The sequence below is a fragment of the Manacus vitellinus genome, unplaced genomic scaffold (assembly GCF_001715985.3).
Source record: "Manacus vitellinus isolate BGI_N305 unplaced genomic scaffold, ASM171598v3 scaffold_37_pilon, whole genome shotgun sequence".
NCBI lineage: Eukaryota > Metazoa > Chordata > Aves > Passeriformes > Pipridae > Manacus > Manacus vitellinus.
In genome coordinates this window covers 3,736,948-3,750,784 of record NW_021940517.1, presented here as the reverse complement: position 1 = coordinate 3,750,784, position 13,837 = coordinate 3,736,948, and the positions used below count along the sequence as shown (strand labels likewise).

The 13,837-nt window shown below is 44.9% G+C and overlaps 1 protein-coding gene across 1 annotated transcript; it reads left to right on the top strand.

The window, feature by feature from the left end:
• Positions 1-1,371: 1,371 nt before the first annotated feature.
• Positions 1,372-13,588, top strand: DACT2 (dishevelled binding antagonist of beta catenin 2). Its single transcript, XM_029961625.1, is given in 6 exon segments — positions 1,372-1,507; positions 1,510-1,579; positions 1,581-1,605; positions 7,335-7,467; positions 8,974-9,261; positions 11,751-13,588. Coding segments are annotated over 6 exon segments (2,448 nt in total). The 3' UTR covers positions 13,547-13,588.
• The last annotated feature ends 249 nt before the right edge of the window (positions 13,589-13,837 follow it).

Below are 13,837 nucleotides of genomic sequence, written 5' to 3'. Positions count from 1 at the left end.
ACGTGGTGTTGAGAAGAGGCTCCTTGAAGAACAGATGACAGAGCAACTGGTTCCCACTCCCCAAAGTCCTGTATCCCAGCACAAAGTCAAGTAACATTCAAATTAAAGTATGACAGCTTTTAAAGATATGACACAGGGTGAACAGAACATAACCACAGACAGATAGGCTGTGCATGTGCTTACTGCCTTATGAGGAATCATACACCTTTCTTGAAATGATGTAAATCAGGAGTGTGGCACAGAGTTTTCCTGGGATCTGTAGGATCCAAATGCTTCCTAGTTCAGTGCAGGTAGTAGAAAAATTAAGTCTCCTGTAGCATGATCTCCACTGTGTTCATTAGGCTCTTGGTATCAGGGCTTCCTCTCCCCCACTGCATCACTACAGACTACACATTCTGGTTTTGCTGCCTGCTAACCAGCTACCTCTGAAGAAGCTGCAGCTGCCTGTCTTGAGAGCTTTAAATGCTGACATTACCTGGTAGCAACAGCACTGTAGCCTTGAATTTCCATGGCTGTGTTTTCACGTCCCATTTAAAGCAGATCCTAAACCCTTCATATTACCTTGGGGCAGGGGAGAGGGCTGAGCCACACCTTGACCTCAAGACAGGACTCTGCCTTGCTTCCAAAGTGAGAATCAACAATTCAGTACATGACAGCAAACTTGTGCAGTGAGATCCCAGTTGGGCAGGTTCCTGGAGAGCAAGATAAGGAGTGCCAGTGCTGTGCCTAGCTGGGGGTACCACCAGCCAGGAGGAGAAGCGATGGAGTTACAAATGCCACGTTTTTGTGAGGGAAGCATTGTTATACCTGGGAGCTCACAGCACCATACCCTCGCATCGCTTCCACTTGCACGCGGCTGCAGCACGACGCTGGGCTCAGCTCCGATCTCCGCAGCATCCCTGGGGCTCGCTGCCGGCCGGGACTGGCGCTCTGCCCCCGGACCTGCCTGCTGGCCCCCCAGGACCTGTCTCTGCCCGGAGAAGGCAGGTACCCGACCCCTGTTCACCCCCGGGGCGGGGGAAGAGGCGAGAGCAGTCCCCCGGGCAGGGGCAGGAACGGGGCAGGCGGGAGCCGCCCCCTGCGGTGGCGGGGAAGCGGTGCACAGGCTCCTCCTCGCTATCCATCCCCGAGAGGGGCCCCGGCTGGCCCTGGAGCCAGCCTCTTCCCTTCGCTCCCGCCCTCCCCTCTCCGCCCCTTCCCCACCTCTCTCCAAAAACGCAGGAGCCGCTGCCCACTCTGCTTCACTCGCTCGAGTGCCAGTGGCGGAGCGGGGCGGTCAGACCCCGCCGCAGGCTCGGCCCGGGCGGGAGCAGCCCCGCCGCCTCCCCCGCCGCCCCACTGCCATGGCCGAGCCGCGGCCCAGCGCTGACGATGCTGCTGGGCGCCCCGCGGCCGGGAGCTGGGATCGCGGCGCGGTGGGAGAAAAGGCTGCAGGCGGCCCTGGCCGGCCTCCAGGAGCTCCAGGTGCTGCGGAGAAGCAGCGAGCTGGTGCGGGCTCGCCCTGGCATTGCCGCAGCGGCCCGGCGGGCGGAGAAGAGCAGCCCCTGTCCGCCCACAGCAAGGAGCACCGTCTGGAAGCCCCTCTCCGCCCTGAAGGAGCAGCTGGTAAGGGACGGTACGGCACGGGACACCCCGTTACCCGGCTTCGTGAGTCCAGCCGCGGTGGTGACGGGAGCGGAGCGGGAGGAGAGCGCCGCCGGGCCTGCCGGGACACCCGGCCCCGCCTCTGCAGCCGCCGGCGCGTGACGGGACCGGAGCAGGCAAGGGCTGCAGCCGCGGCCCTGCGCTACCCCCGCCCCGCCAGCCGCAGCTCCCCCCGCGGGCAGTGGCGAGTCGCGGCTACAGCCCCGCTATCAGCAGGCGGGAGCTTCCTTTCCTCAGGCGGGGCGGGGCTCACCTGGGCGGCCCGAAGCAGGCAGCGCTGGTAGCGGGCTCCGTGCCAGGAGAAGCGCTCGGGAGAAGTTGTTAATCCGGCACCGCTCATTCACCGGAGCCGAGGAGTAGGTGATGATTAACTTCAGCAGTACAGCGCTCGGCTCTCAGTGGCAGCAGCCGTTTGCATAGGAGATCAAAAGGCACACGGAGGGAGATACACATGCACAGACTAAGCGCCCGGGGGTTCGGGTGGGCGTGTGCGCGCACACCTATGTGTGCCCGCGCGGGTGTGCGCCCGTGGGAGTCGATCCGCCAGGAAAGGCTTCATGGGCTGGGAGCACTTTGTTCTTTCTACGGATTGCGTGATCAAAAGGGAAGAATAACTGAATGCCAGGCCTTGTATTTAAAGCGTTACGTTGGCAGCTTGCACAGCTCATTTTGTGAAACTGAAAATCTGAATTGAAGCTGAAACGAGTTTCATAGGTGAGACAACAATCAAAGGGTAAAGGGCGTTAATCTCCAGTGTGGGCAATTACACACTTCAGTAAACTCAGACTTAATTCAGAATTTTTTCCTTTCCTGTACTAGTGGAAGGCTCGACCATCAGTTATCAATCAGGTGTGAAAACAGCGTGGTTATTCGCTCCCCATAGGCATCTTTATCAGGCAGCATCTCAGAATAAAACTGGCTTTAACCTTTAGGGAAACCTAGCCACCACTCTGTGAAAACACGGCAGCAGGCATATCTTGATTAAGAAGACACAGGACAAGTGGACGGTCAGCCGCTTGATTACCTGTCATTGATAATTTTAAGAAATGACTCTACATTTTTTCTTCTTTTTTTTTTTTAACTAAACAAAAGAATTGAAGGCATTTATTGCCTGTCTGGGGCTTCTGGAGTAACAGAATCACCCAATGACCTCTGACCGTAGTGACTGTACTTTTTTCATGTCAGCTGTTGTGCTTTAATTACTCATTTGTTTATATATTTTTCAAATATAATATTAAATTGAAGGTTGGCTTTTCAGGACCTTACTGCCGCCTTTTAAGGTTTTCCAAGTGCATGGGAGAAACTAGCCGTTAAAACAGAAGGAAAAACCAGCCTTTAATTGCTTCCCTTAGAAATGTGGGAGTTGAATGGACAAAAGTAACTCTGTACACCTCTGGAGAGGAATGGATTTCACCAGTAGGTGCCAGTGCAATTATGGGAAACATGTTTCTTAGGGTGCCTGGAAGGGAGGTGTTCATAAAGCTTGAGAGGGATGACTACATAAATCCAGGGGTAGGTTCTTCAGCAAAAACAGAGTTCTGTGAATGCTTAAAGTAGTGATATAAAGCTCTTCTAATTGACCCATGGCTCTGGAAGCTTTTCAGACTGTGCTGCTCAGGCGTACTTGTTACCTTTATTGTTTTTTTCCCCCTGCAAACTGCAGACATATATTTGAGTAGAGGTGCAGACCTCAAAGATGCTTAATAGCAAAGTAAACCCAGTTGAAAACAGGCTTTTCACAGTCCCGTTAGAAGTAGTCCACAGGTCCTAGGATCTCAGCGACCACAGGTGGAAAACTTTCTTGGTGACTCGTAAGCAGTGTATTGCACTCAAAACCCATGAAAATTCTGTTCATGATTGCAGGAAATTAGGTTAAAACTGAAAACAACAGAAAATGCAAAGCACAGCATTTCTCAAGGAGTGTTATGTCTTTGTTGTTGTTGGCCCATGGATGATAGAGTATGTGATTGCTGCTCTGTAAGCTTTCAGATTGAGAAACTCATTAACAATGTAAATGTAGCTTTGCCTTGCAGTGTATCTTGATCCAAGTTTTAAGGAGGGCTGTAGCTCTGGGCTTTAGCATGGTCCTGGGTTAATTCATAAAAAGTTTGGTCCTTGCAACATAAAATCGGGAAGCTGTGTCAGCTGGAGCTGGCTCAGGGCATCTCAGTGATGGAAAGAAGGCAGATAAAAAGTCAAGCCAGGCTTCTATAATGGTAGGGTAAGAAACAGAAGAGCAGAGTCAGTACCCTCAAGGACTCAAGTCCCAGTAGTGGAAACAAGCAGAACAAAGCCATCAAGTGCCGTGGGGACCAGGTGCAGATGCCATTCCAGAATCCCAGTCTTCTCCCTAACAGCATTTACCAGAGACAGACAGCAGCTGGCCTGTACTCTAGCAGCCGACATTCTGATGTAGGCAGTCTGCTGCCCCTAACAGTCACATCCTGTGTTGCCCCAGCCAGTGGCTCTTTTTGGTGGCCAGGGTCTCTTCTGGCAGCTGCAAATTACTACAGTGCCTGCAGGGTCAACTCTGTAGTAGAAGAGGAGCAGAGTTAAGTGATGCTGCCCACCGCCAGAGATCCCAAAGCTACTAAACTTCTCTTAGCCAAACAGTATCATGGTGATATAGAGGAAAAAGAAGAGATGCAAATTCAGGCTCATGCAAAGAAAGAAATCTATGATCACTGTTCAAATAGGTGGGTATCAAAGGCTACAACACCCAGTATTTTCTCGGCTCTTTCCTCAGAGGACATGTTTATAAACCATTTATTTGATTTGAATCTGATGATTTTGTTTTTGCAAGCTTTCAGATGATTTATGATGTTATAAAAATGTGAGAAGGGACACATTATATTGAAGAGAAAAAACCAAACACTTGATGCCCAGCATTTTACACAGAACTTCTTTCCCCTTTACATAATTTTAAATAGGAGAAGACATCTTTTAAACCAGAGATAGTATCTTTTTTTAATAAACTATCTTCAAGTTTTGTCAACTTGAGAGAAAGAGATGCTTCCAGAAGGAATTCAGCACACTCTAGAATACAGGTCTAGGATAGGTGATATTAATTTTCCTCTGAAATTGGCTGCTTTGCACCATCAGTTACAAAAAGACCCAAAGGTTTTTTAGATGGGCAAAACCAGGTAAGAATTCTATGTTTTGTGCATTCCAAAATACAGTCAGATTAATAGAACTATCAGGTGCTAACTACAAACAATAAGTGTCACACACACACCCCTTTATAACACATTAATAGTTGAGAATAGTCAAGTATGACCAGTGGGTTTTGGTGCCTTAATTTGAGGTGTCAGCTTGTGTTGCTGTAAAGGAACCTGCTTTTCAGAGAGTGTTCTTTATTCTGAAAAATGTGTGGTATGGTGATATGCCAGATTTGGCTACCCAAAACTGTAGTCCATTCATAGTACAAGTTGTTTTGGAAAGTTTTGTCCGACGCTGTGCAGTGTACAAAAGTCTTCACAGCTGCATTGCCCAACACAAACAGATGGTTTTACCTGTGAGGTTTTGTCACTTGTAAAATTCATGTTGTGAGTTGAGAAAGAGTGAGTTTTTGAGTGCTGCTTAACATGGGTATTGGAGCAATAACAGCCTCAAACAAACACACCGGAAAAGTCATTCTTATCCAAATGGTTAGAGGAATGCTTCTCCTCTCTGAGTGCAGAAGTAGTTAGCTGAAAGATCAAAGCTATGGAGTCTGCTGGAAACCCAATGGTGTGAGACACCATAAAAGAGTTAAAAACGATGATGTAAATCATGTGTGTTGGTTAAAATGCTGTGAAAGCGCAGACAGAACCTAGAGGTATAATAAATAATGTTTGAATACCTGAGAGCCTTGTGGCCTCTCTGTCATTAATCAGAAACCACAGGCTGAGGGATTGGCTGGCAAAACATTAATCATTAAGCAATTAATTCCAGCCATGAAAACAAAACTTTGTGATTTCCTGAGTAGGTGGGATTGAAGAAGGCATGGCATGGTTTTGCTTTTTTGTCAGGAAATAAAGAAGTACTGACAAGGTCATACATTCATCATTCAGATGGGATAGAAAACCTCCTTTATTATCCAATTCTCTTCCTTTTGGTTATATGAAACAGGAAAAGGGAAAATCACCATGGGTTTTCCTAGGAAGCAGTGATGAGCCACTTGAGCTTAAACCTTTCTAGAAGTGTGATGCTAACAAAAAGAGGCTTTGTTTCTTGTATCTTATATATTCCTCCAGCTGTCTGTAAAAGCATAATAGAATACCTTTTTTTTTTCTTCTCAGCAGCATCACCAGCCCTAACAGTTGTTTTGTAAAACTTGGGACATCTGTCTTTTGTCTGTTTTTTCTGTTTTCCTTCCATCACAGTTCCTAATCATTTATACTGATTACTTTAGGATCTTAGGATCTTTCTTTTCTTTTAGTATTTATAGCTATGGAGAAACCTAAAAATGCAAATATTAAAAGCTGAATAATCCGTAAGAAAGGAAAGTGAAGTTGAAAATGTGTACATACTGATTTTGATTTTCTGCACATCATTTAATTTTGCAGATACTTTAATTGGTTCTAGAGACCTAGATTTTTTGGTTTTCATATTTGAGGTTGGAAATACTGCTAGAGCTGCCACTTGTATTTTTAAATGTGAGCTGTACACATAAAGAAGAATCTTAATCACGTTTTTCTTGCAATTACTGAGTGGAAACCCATACCCTCAAGGGCTTTGAGCACAACTTTTCAACCAGCTTCAAGAGACCACCTTTCTGTATAACCTTACTGTAAAGTACTGTAGGATGCATGGTGAGGTGAAATATAATTAGAAGCTGCCTAAATAGTGACTGAGCTTTAGATAATTTGCCAAGTGCTATGTGAGAAGTTTGTCACAGAAACCAACTGTGGTTCTTTGGCTGGTACCTAACGCCTGGCCATCTGCCTCTCCAAGCTGACGGCACAAATACTGGGGGAGCAACTGTGGGAGCTGTTACCTCAGATCAGCCTGGTCATTGCTTGCAGTAGACGACAGACATTGTTGCTGGCTTCTGAAAGATTATTGACAAACTTGAGACACCTTTTATTTTAAATACAGTGATTTTCCCATCAGTATTCAAATGCTAGCTGCTTCTTGCATGAAATGGGTGGAAATATCTAGCCACAAGACATGCAAGGAAAACTTGCAGCAAAATAGATGTCACAATTCTTGCAGTGTATCCTTTCAACTATAAACACGTCATCAAAGCCAAGGGTTTTACTGCATTGAGTATGCTGCTTTGTGTGGCAATAAGGTACCTCTACATACAGCAGTTTGCTTTCATCAGGCAGACAATCCATAATGTTTGTCTCTTCCTCTGCTCAGAGGCAGAGTGCAGTACATATAAGAAAATGTTAATTAGTTAAAAGATTGCTATTCTCTTTAGAGATAGAGTTCCTGCCATAAGTGTAATAATAAACCCAAAGCTTAAAATTTGAGAACATGTTCAGCTGGGCAGAAGACAATATATACTGAGAAACAAAATGTTTTGTCCTTGTCTTATGTCAGTGTCATTACAGAGAGCCAATTGCAACAGTCCCTAACTAAGCAAAACACTTAATGAGAGCAGAATCTGGCTGGCACAGGTGGCCTGAATTCACGCATTGTTGCTGAGATTCTGACTGTGATTATTCTTCATTTCCTCCTTCTTCCCTCGACTTGTGATTTAGTCTCGTTTGAGGAGACAGGATGTCGGCTTGAAAAGCCACCTGGATCAGCTAGACCAGCGAATAAGTGAGCTGAAATTGGATGTCAGTAAGACCTCCAGTGAATACTTGGATAGTGACAGCCGGCCCAGCTCAGGTAATATGCACTTGGCTATTTATTTCATGGGGTGTGGTGCTGGGAGAACTGAAGAGTGTCAACTGCTAAGCAAAACTCCCTGTATTGTTTGGTCAGAAACAGTGTCCCATGGCTGAGGTAGAGAGTAGTCATCTGGCACAGAGCTAACTCACAGAGCTGATAGGAATTCTGCTGAGAAGCTGATTTAGTGGAAAGCATTCGTTCACTCAAGCAGTATTTTTTCTGGATTTTTTTAATTTTATTTTAAAATTAACCTTGTAGCCACACATGGAAGGAGGAAGAGACATGTACTTATTAATTACCTTCATTATTTATTACCTTATATTATTATATACCTTAGTTATTAATTACGTAAATTAACTATCCAGTGTAGAATGACCATTGGCAAAGTGGCTAGAGTACTTAAAAGAAGTGAAGGAAACCAACATCCATATCAGTGCTCTGCTTGAATCCAGGAGGGTTCTGAGCCTCACTAAGGCTTTGAAGATCACTAGTATTGGAGTGCTCCAGCCAAATGAATGTTTGATCATTTATGTAGAAACAAAACAGCTCTATTAAAAGACACTGAGGAAAAACACCTCAAAAGTTTGCTGAGTAAAGATCTCACAAACAGAAAAATACTGGGTATTAGGTTACTGGTGTGATTCACAGAGAGTTGTACTGCAGACTTTCATAGCTAGGGTGTCTGTTAAAACCGGTTTCTGTTATCTAGTCTGAGACAATGAGAGTAGTTCTTTATAAACAGAATTTTGGAAAGCCTCAAGTCTTCAGTAAGACAAGGAAAGATTTATTTTCTTTTTATACATCATACAGATTTGCAGCCTAGTACTTAAAGGGGACATAAAACATGCGAGTTTCTGTTGAGCATTTAAGTTCAGGATTTGTGCACTTAGGCACATGCACACAGTTCAAAAGGAAACAGCTTCTTTTCTGTTATAGAGAGGAATAATAAAAATTCCTGTCTTGAATTTATACAGAGCCTTTTTTAATACTTCCATAATTACTTGGCAATGATCTCAAGACCTGGAGAGGGAAGATAGCTTCCATTCTCTGCTCTTAGACATTCCATCTATCATAGGCTTGGCAGCTCTGGTCACAGGCTAGTTTTACTCTACTTTCCCATCCAATATGTGTTTCTATTCACCCAGCACAAGTTACAACAGTGTAAGACAGCCCTATTTTACACCAGTTGCATAATAGTCCCCAAAGACGTTCTCCAGTGAAGAACTGGGCGTGATGGTGCTACACTTCACGCCATCCCACCCTCAGAACTAAGCAGGCATGTGTGTGCCAAGCTGGCTCAGGGCCTAAGTAAATATGCAGAAGCCCTGTAAAGTTTGGTTGAATTACAGTATACCTCTGCTAATGTTACCTAAATAAATGATCATAAATTTAGGCTTGTGGCACATAGCAAATGAAGATTTATTGTATTCTCTGCATTTTTCTTCTACAGAGCATGTTTAGTTGCTGTAAGTATGAAATATCCTATTTATTTTAACTCTGCAGGATTCTATGACCTGAGCGACGGTGGTTCTTGCTCACTATCCAATTCCTGTACCTCTGTGTACAGTGAATCCATCTCCTCCTCCCACACCAGTCTCTTGCCCAGCTCTCAACACCCTAAAGCAAGGCTCAGTGTGTTTGATTACCGACCCAAGTCTGCAGATGAAACTACTGTGCACACCACCAGCTTCCAACAGCAGGGGACCTATGTCAGTGATGGATGTCAGATTACAGCTAGCAGAGATGTTTCTGCAGCTCCTGCCAGGTCCAGACCAAGGCCAGTTTCCACAGGTAATTGATGGCAGAACTGGATACTTCATTCAAGAGAAGAGCAGATTCCTGGTTATTCCTTTTAGGACCTTGTATGCCAATGTTTAGTCAATATATAACTCTCCTTTTCAATACACGAGAATTGATCAAAACCACAGAGCCAAACGGTTTACTGTCCAATTTTCACTTGTCTCCATACTCAGATATTTTTAAACAATATCAAATACAAGGGTGAAACAGTAACAAATACATGGATGAAACAAGAACAAATGTGAGGCCTCTGCATTTAGAAATGGAAAAATACTTTAGTGTATGAGATAAAATTGTAATGAATGTTGAGATATTTTTTTTAATTGACCTGTATGTGAAATCAGAAAATTTTCAGTATTTGAAATACCTTGTGTGAAGGTGGAGGAATGTATGAAAAAGATCTAAAGTGAACTCAAAATTTCCTATTTATTCTAATTAATGTGGACTCAAACAATAACTCTTTTTCATAATTTATTGTGTACAGTTAGGGACAACAGAGGCCAAAAGTTAATTCTCTAGAAAGCAGTCATGAGCCTAATAGTGGATCAACCGTGAGTTTGCATCATACCTTTAGACAAAATGTACAAGTCCATTAACATTCCAAATCTCTTGTTTACCATCTGTGAAGTGACATCATATCACTTCTTATTATGGATTCTTCCATGGCCTCAAAGCAATCTTTTGTTAGTACAATTCTTATAGTGATCCAGTGAGATGTATGACAGTTCCATTATAGAAACAGACAAGCCATAGGGAACATCATTCCAAGTACCATGCCACTCTGGAATCATTCCCACAACTATTTGATGTGAGCTAACTCACCTCTGGCTTGCTTGGAATAGAAACAAAGACCTGTTCTATACCTATGTGTGCAGACACACCTGAAGAGATGGCGGTAAATTATAGCATAAAAGCAAAGTCTTCTCAAGGCTTGTCAAAGGCTGGGGATTAAGTTGAGCTTAATGATCCATGACTTCCACTTTCAGATTACAGATCTTTTGCTCAATCAGAAACTTTCCTGCCTTGCAACATTTTGCTGAGACCCCAGGGACTTTATGGATTTTTGGATCTAGAAATAGACTAGCAAAAAAAGGAATAGTTGATATTGAGGGTTGTGGGAGAGGGGCTACAGACCTCCTTCAGACATCCTTTCTTTTTCCACCACCATCTCCCTTCTTCCTGGCTACAACCTCTTACTTCCTTCCATATGAGAAACATAAGTAGTGGGGTAGTAGTGAGTGTAGTCTTGAAAAAACAATTCTTACACAGTTGACCACACTGCAAGAAGTGAAGCAAGATGTTACTTCAGAAAATCATCATTTGGAGAGGGGAGGAAATTTCTCTTTTCCACTCCTTAGCTTGTCCCCACAGGTAACTGCAGGTACAAACCAACTACTGTTTGTTTCAGTGGCAAGCAGAAGGCTTGCTGAGACACCACAAGCACAGCTTTCTTCTGACAGCTTCCTGGTTTGTTTGTATGAGAGAGCACCATGCTGCCAACAATTTCCTAAAGAATTGTCATTATGAAATTAAGTTGTTTGAGAAACAGTCTTCCTAATCTTTTCTGTAGCAGGTCTGTGAGTGCCTCAGGTAGGACACTGCAGACAACCCCAAATTTTGGAGTCTTTCCAAAGCGTCCTGTCACAGGACATAAATAGCCACTGTTTGGGAATTACATGGTTGAGTTTGATGGTTGGGTTTCATGTTAGCATGAAGCAGCCAGGAAAATGGTTAGGTGAGGATTTGTTGGCACTGAAGTCTGCATTGTTGTACAGAAAAATCCAAGATAACTGATTACAGTATACTTAGTCCCAGAGGTAACACAGCATCATAATGCTCTATTGGATGATGCATTGGAATGGAATAACCTTTCTTCACACAAAAACACAGCCTTTCCTCTATGTGCACAGGGAATGCTTCTGAGGGAAAGGTGCAGGTGCAGCAGTCAAGAGTAACTTAGAGCAACCTTAACAGTACTCCAGAATTGAAGAGATCTGAATTGGTGGCCATAAATGTCATCTTCAGGGACTGCTCTTTCCACCTTCCTGAGTAGTTAACCTTAGATTTTTTTTCCTCTGTCAAAGTAAAGGTTCTTTAATTCATTCTTCTATGACTTCTCTGCTAAGAAATAAAAGTAATCCCTTATTTTTGTTTAGTTGGGTTCCCGTTATGTGTGATATTTTAGAACATTTTTATATATGCACAGATTTACTTTCATCCAAGTAGCACAGTTTAAATTTCTCGCAAAGGTGACAGTTTTATTATTGGCATTAAAAGGCGTTCTAATCTCTGTTATGCTTAGGTGAATAAAAGCTTTAAAGTAATTCACTGACCTTGGAAGACTGAAATTACTTTCTTTATTCATGCTACTGATTTTAGTAAAAGCCATCACATTCCTGAGATAGCACTTTTAGCATGAGCCAGTTTGAATGTAATTGTCTGTGATTTAATTAGGTTGTTTATTTTCATCCACCGTGTAGGTGACTTGGAAAGACTCACTCCAGCAGATGCTAGATTTCAGAAAGAGACGGATCCCAAATCCATATTGCCTCTGTGCCGTAACGGAGACGTACACTTGCTCAGCGTGGACCCCAAATTCCAGAATGACTTGGTCTCCAAGAATGGCATTGATGTGTATCCTTACCCAAGCCCCCTTCATGCTGTGGCTTTACAAAGTCCCCTTTTCTCCCTGGTGGGCACATCCCCAGAACTGGACTTCCAGGCTCCCAACAAACCTATGCCTAGTGTGACAGGTCCCAGCTTGATTAGGACTCGGCCAACCACTGAGGCCAAGCCAGGGGGTTACATCAATAAATTACTGCAGCTGACGAGATGCAAAGGGAACAGTCAGGCTGATGCCAGTGAATGGGTTCCAACAAAGAACCAACCAGCCGCAGTGCACCAGAGACTCATTATAACCCCCAGCGCCGGCGGAGTGAAAATTAACAGCAGCAGTAGCCAGCTGGAAAAACAGGCGAGTTCTCTGGAAAGTAACAAAGCTGAAGGGAAGCTGTCGAGAGAGGTGTCAGAGGGGGAATGTGCCAAGCAGCATGAGACCATGCGCTGTGTGAATGAAGAACAACCATTCACTCGGCCTGATACAGAGCCATCAGCTGTGAATAGTTGTTACCCTGCCAAATCAGCAGCAAGGGGTTCTTCTCTGGCAGAAGCAATGGATAGCAGCATAGAGCACAGTTCATCATACTCACAGCTGTGCCAGGAGGACTCTAGCCCAGAGACCTGGAATGCTAAAGCTGTCCCACCCAGAAAGCTGCCCCTCAAAAGGTATGACAATGCCAAATCGACTAGCACTGGGGGTCATGAGCGAGTGGCAGGAACTGAGTTTGTTCATGCTCAGTTTGTCCCTGCAGAATCCCACCAAGTCCGGGTAAAGTTTGCCAGCTCCAAAACAAAGGCAGTGAAGATAAAGAGAAGGAACAGTGAAAAGGTGCTACGGCCTGGGAAGCAAGCCTTCTGCGTGGAGAAGGCAAGAGGGTCCCATGGGGCCACCAGGCTGCCTGCTGAGTGGAATCAGCCCCAAAGGCCACAAGGAGTGAAGAATCTCGTGCGGAGACCTTCTTATTCTGGTGACGTGACTGGCAGGTCATGCTCAGAATCTAGTCTGTTCCCTGTGCAAGTCAGGCTCCCCACCGTGTCATCCAGGCCAGAGCTCTACGGAGCCTCTGCCAGTGCACTGCATTCCCTCGAAGCAGCTTGTGTAGACACAGCCAACAAGAAGAAGCAGCGCAAGTGGCAGTCCACAGTGGAGATCTCTGCCAAGGCCAACCTGGCCAGCGTGTCTCATAGCTTTGGCCTGGGAGCGCCAAGGCAGCCAGCAAGGAGAGCCGGTGTCCTGCGCACTGTCAGTATGAGGGCTCGCTCCAAGAGTCAGCGCCACGGAGATTATGCCAAAAGCGAGTCAGACCACTCAGAGTACTCTGCAGAGTGCGCTTCCCTCTTTCACTCTACAATCGCAGAGACCAGCGAAGGGGAGGTCAGCGATTTCACAACTAACCGTTTTGGGGACAGTGAGTCCAGTGAAAGCGATTTGGATGGCAGCAGTAACAGTAGCAGTCTTGCCCTTGACTACGATGAGGGGGATGAAAGTGAACTGATTTGGCCTGAAGGTTCAGTCAGACAATCAGGGACTGTCCAGGCCTCTTCCAAGCCTCTTCCCCCTGTGCCCAAAATCTGTCGCATCAAAGCTTCAAAGGCACTAAAGAAGAAGATAAGGAGATTCCAACCTGCCTCTCTGAAAGTCATGACCATGGTTTAAGGGAGAGCAAGCATCTGTTTCTTATAATGAGGTATCCTGCTGGGTCTCATTTGCAAAACAAGAGAACCTATGTGCAGAGAAAAGGACTCGCTTAAAGGAACTGTGAACAGTCCCTGAATCTACACAAGGGATTTTGTTAATGCCTGGACAGAAATGTCACTGTATCCAGTTCCCTCTTTTGCCATTTCTGTAAATATGAATCTCTGTATATTATGTGATGCCTTTTTTTACTATCCAGAAGGGTCACCATGGTGAAAATAAAAACATCCTATGCCATAAGATTTTACAGGC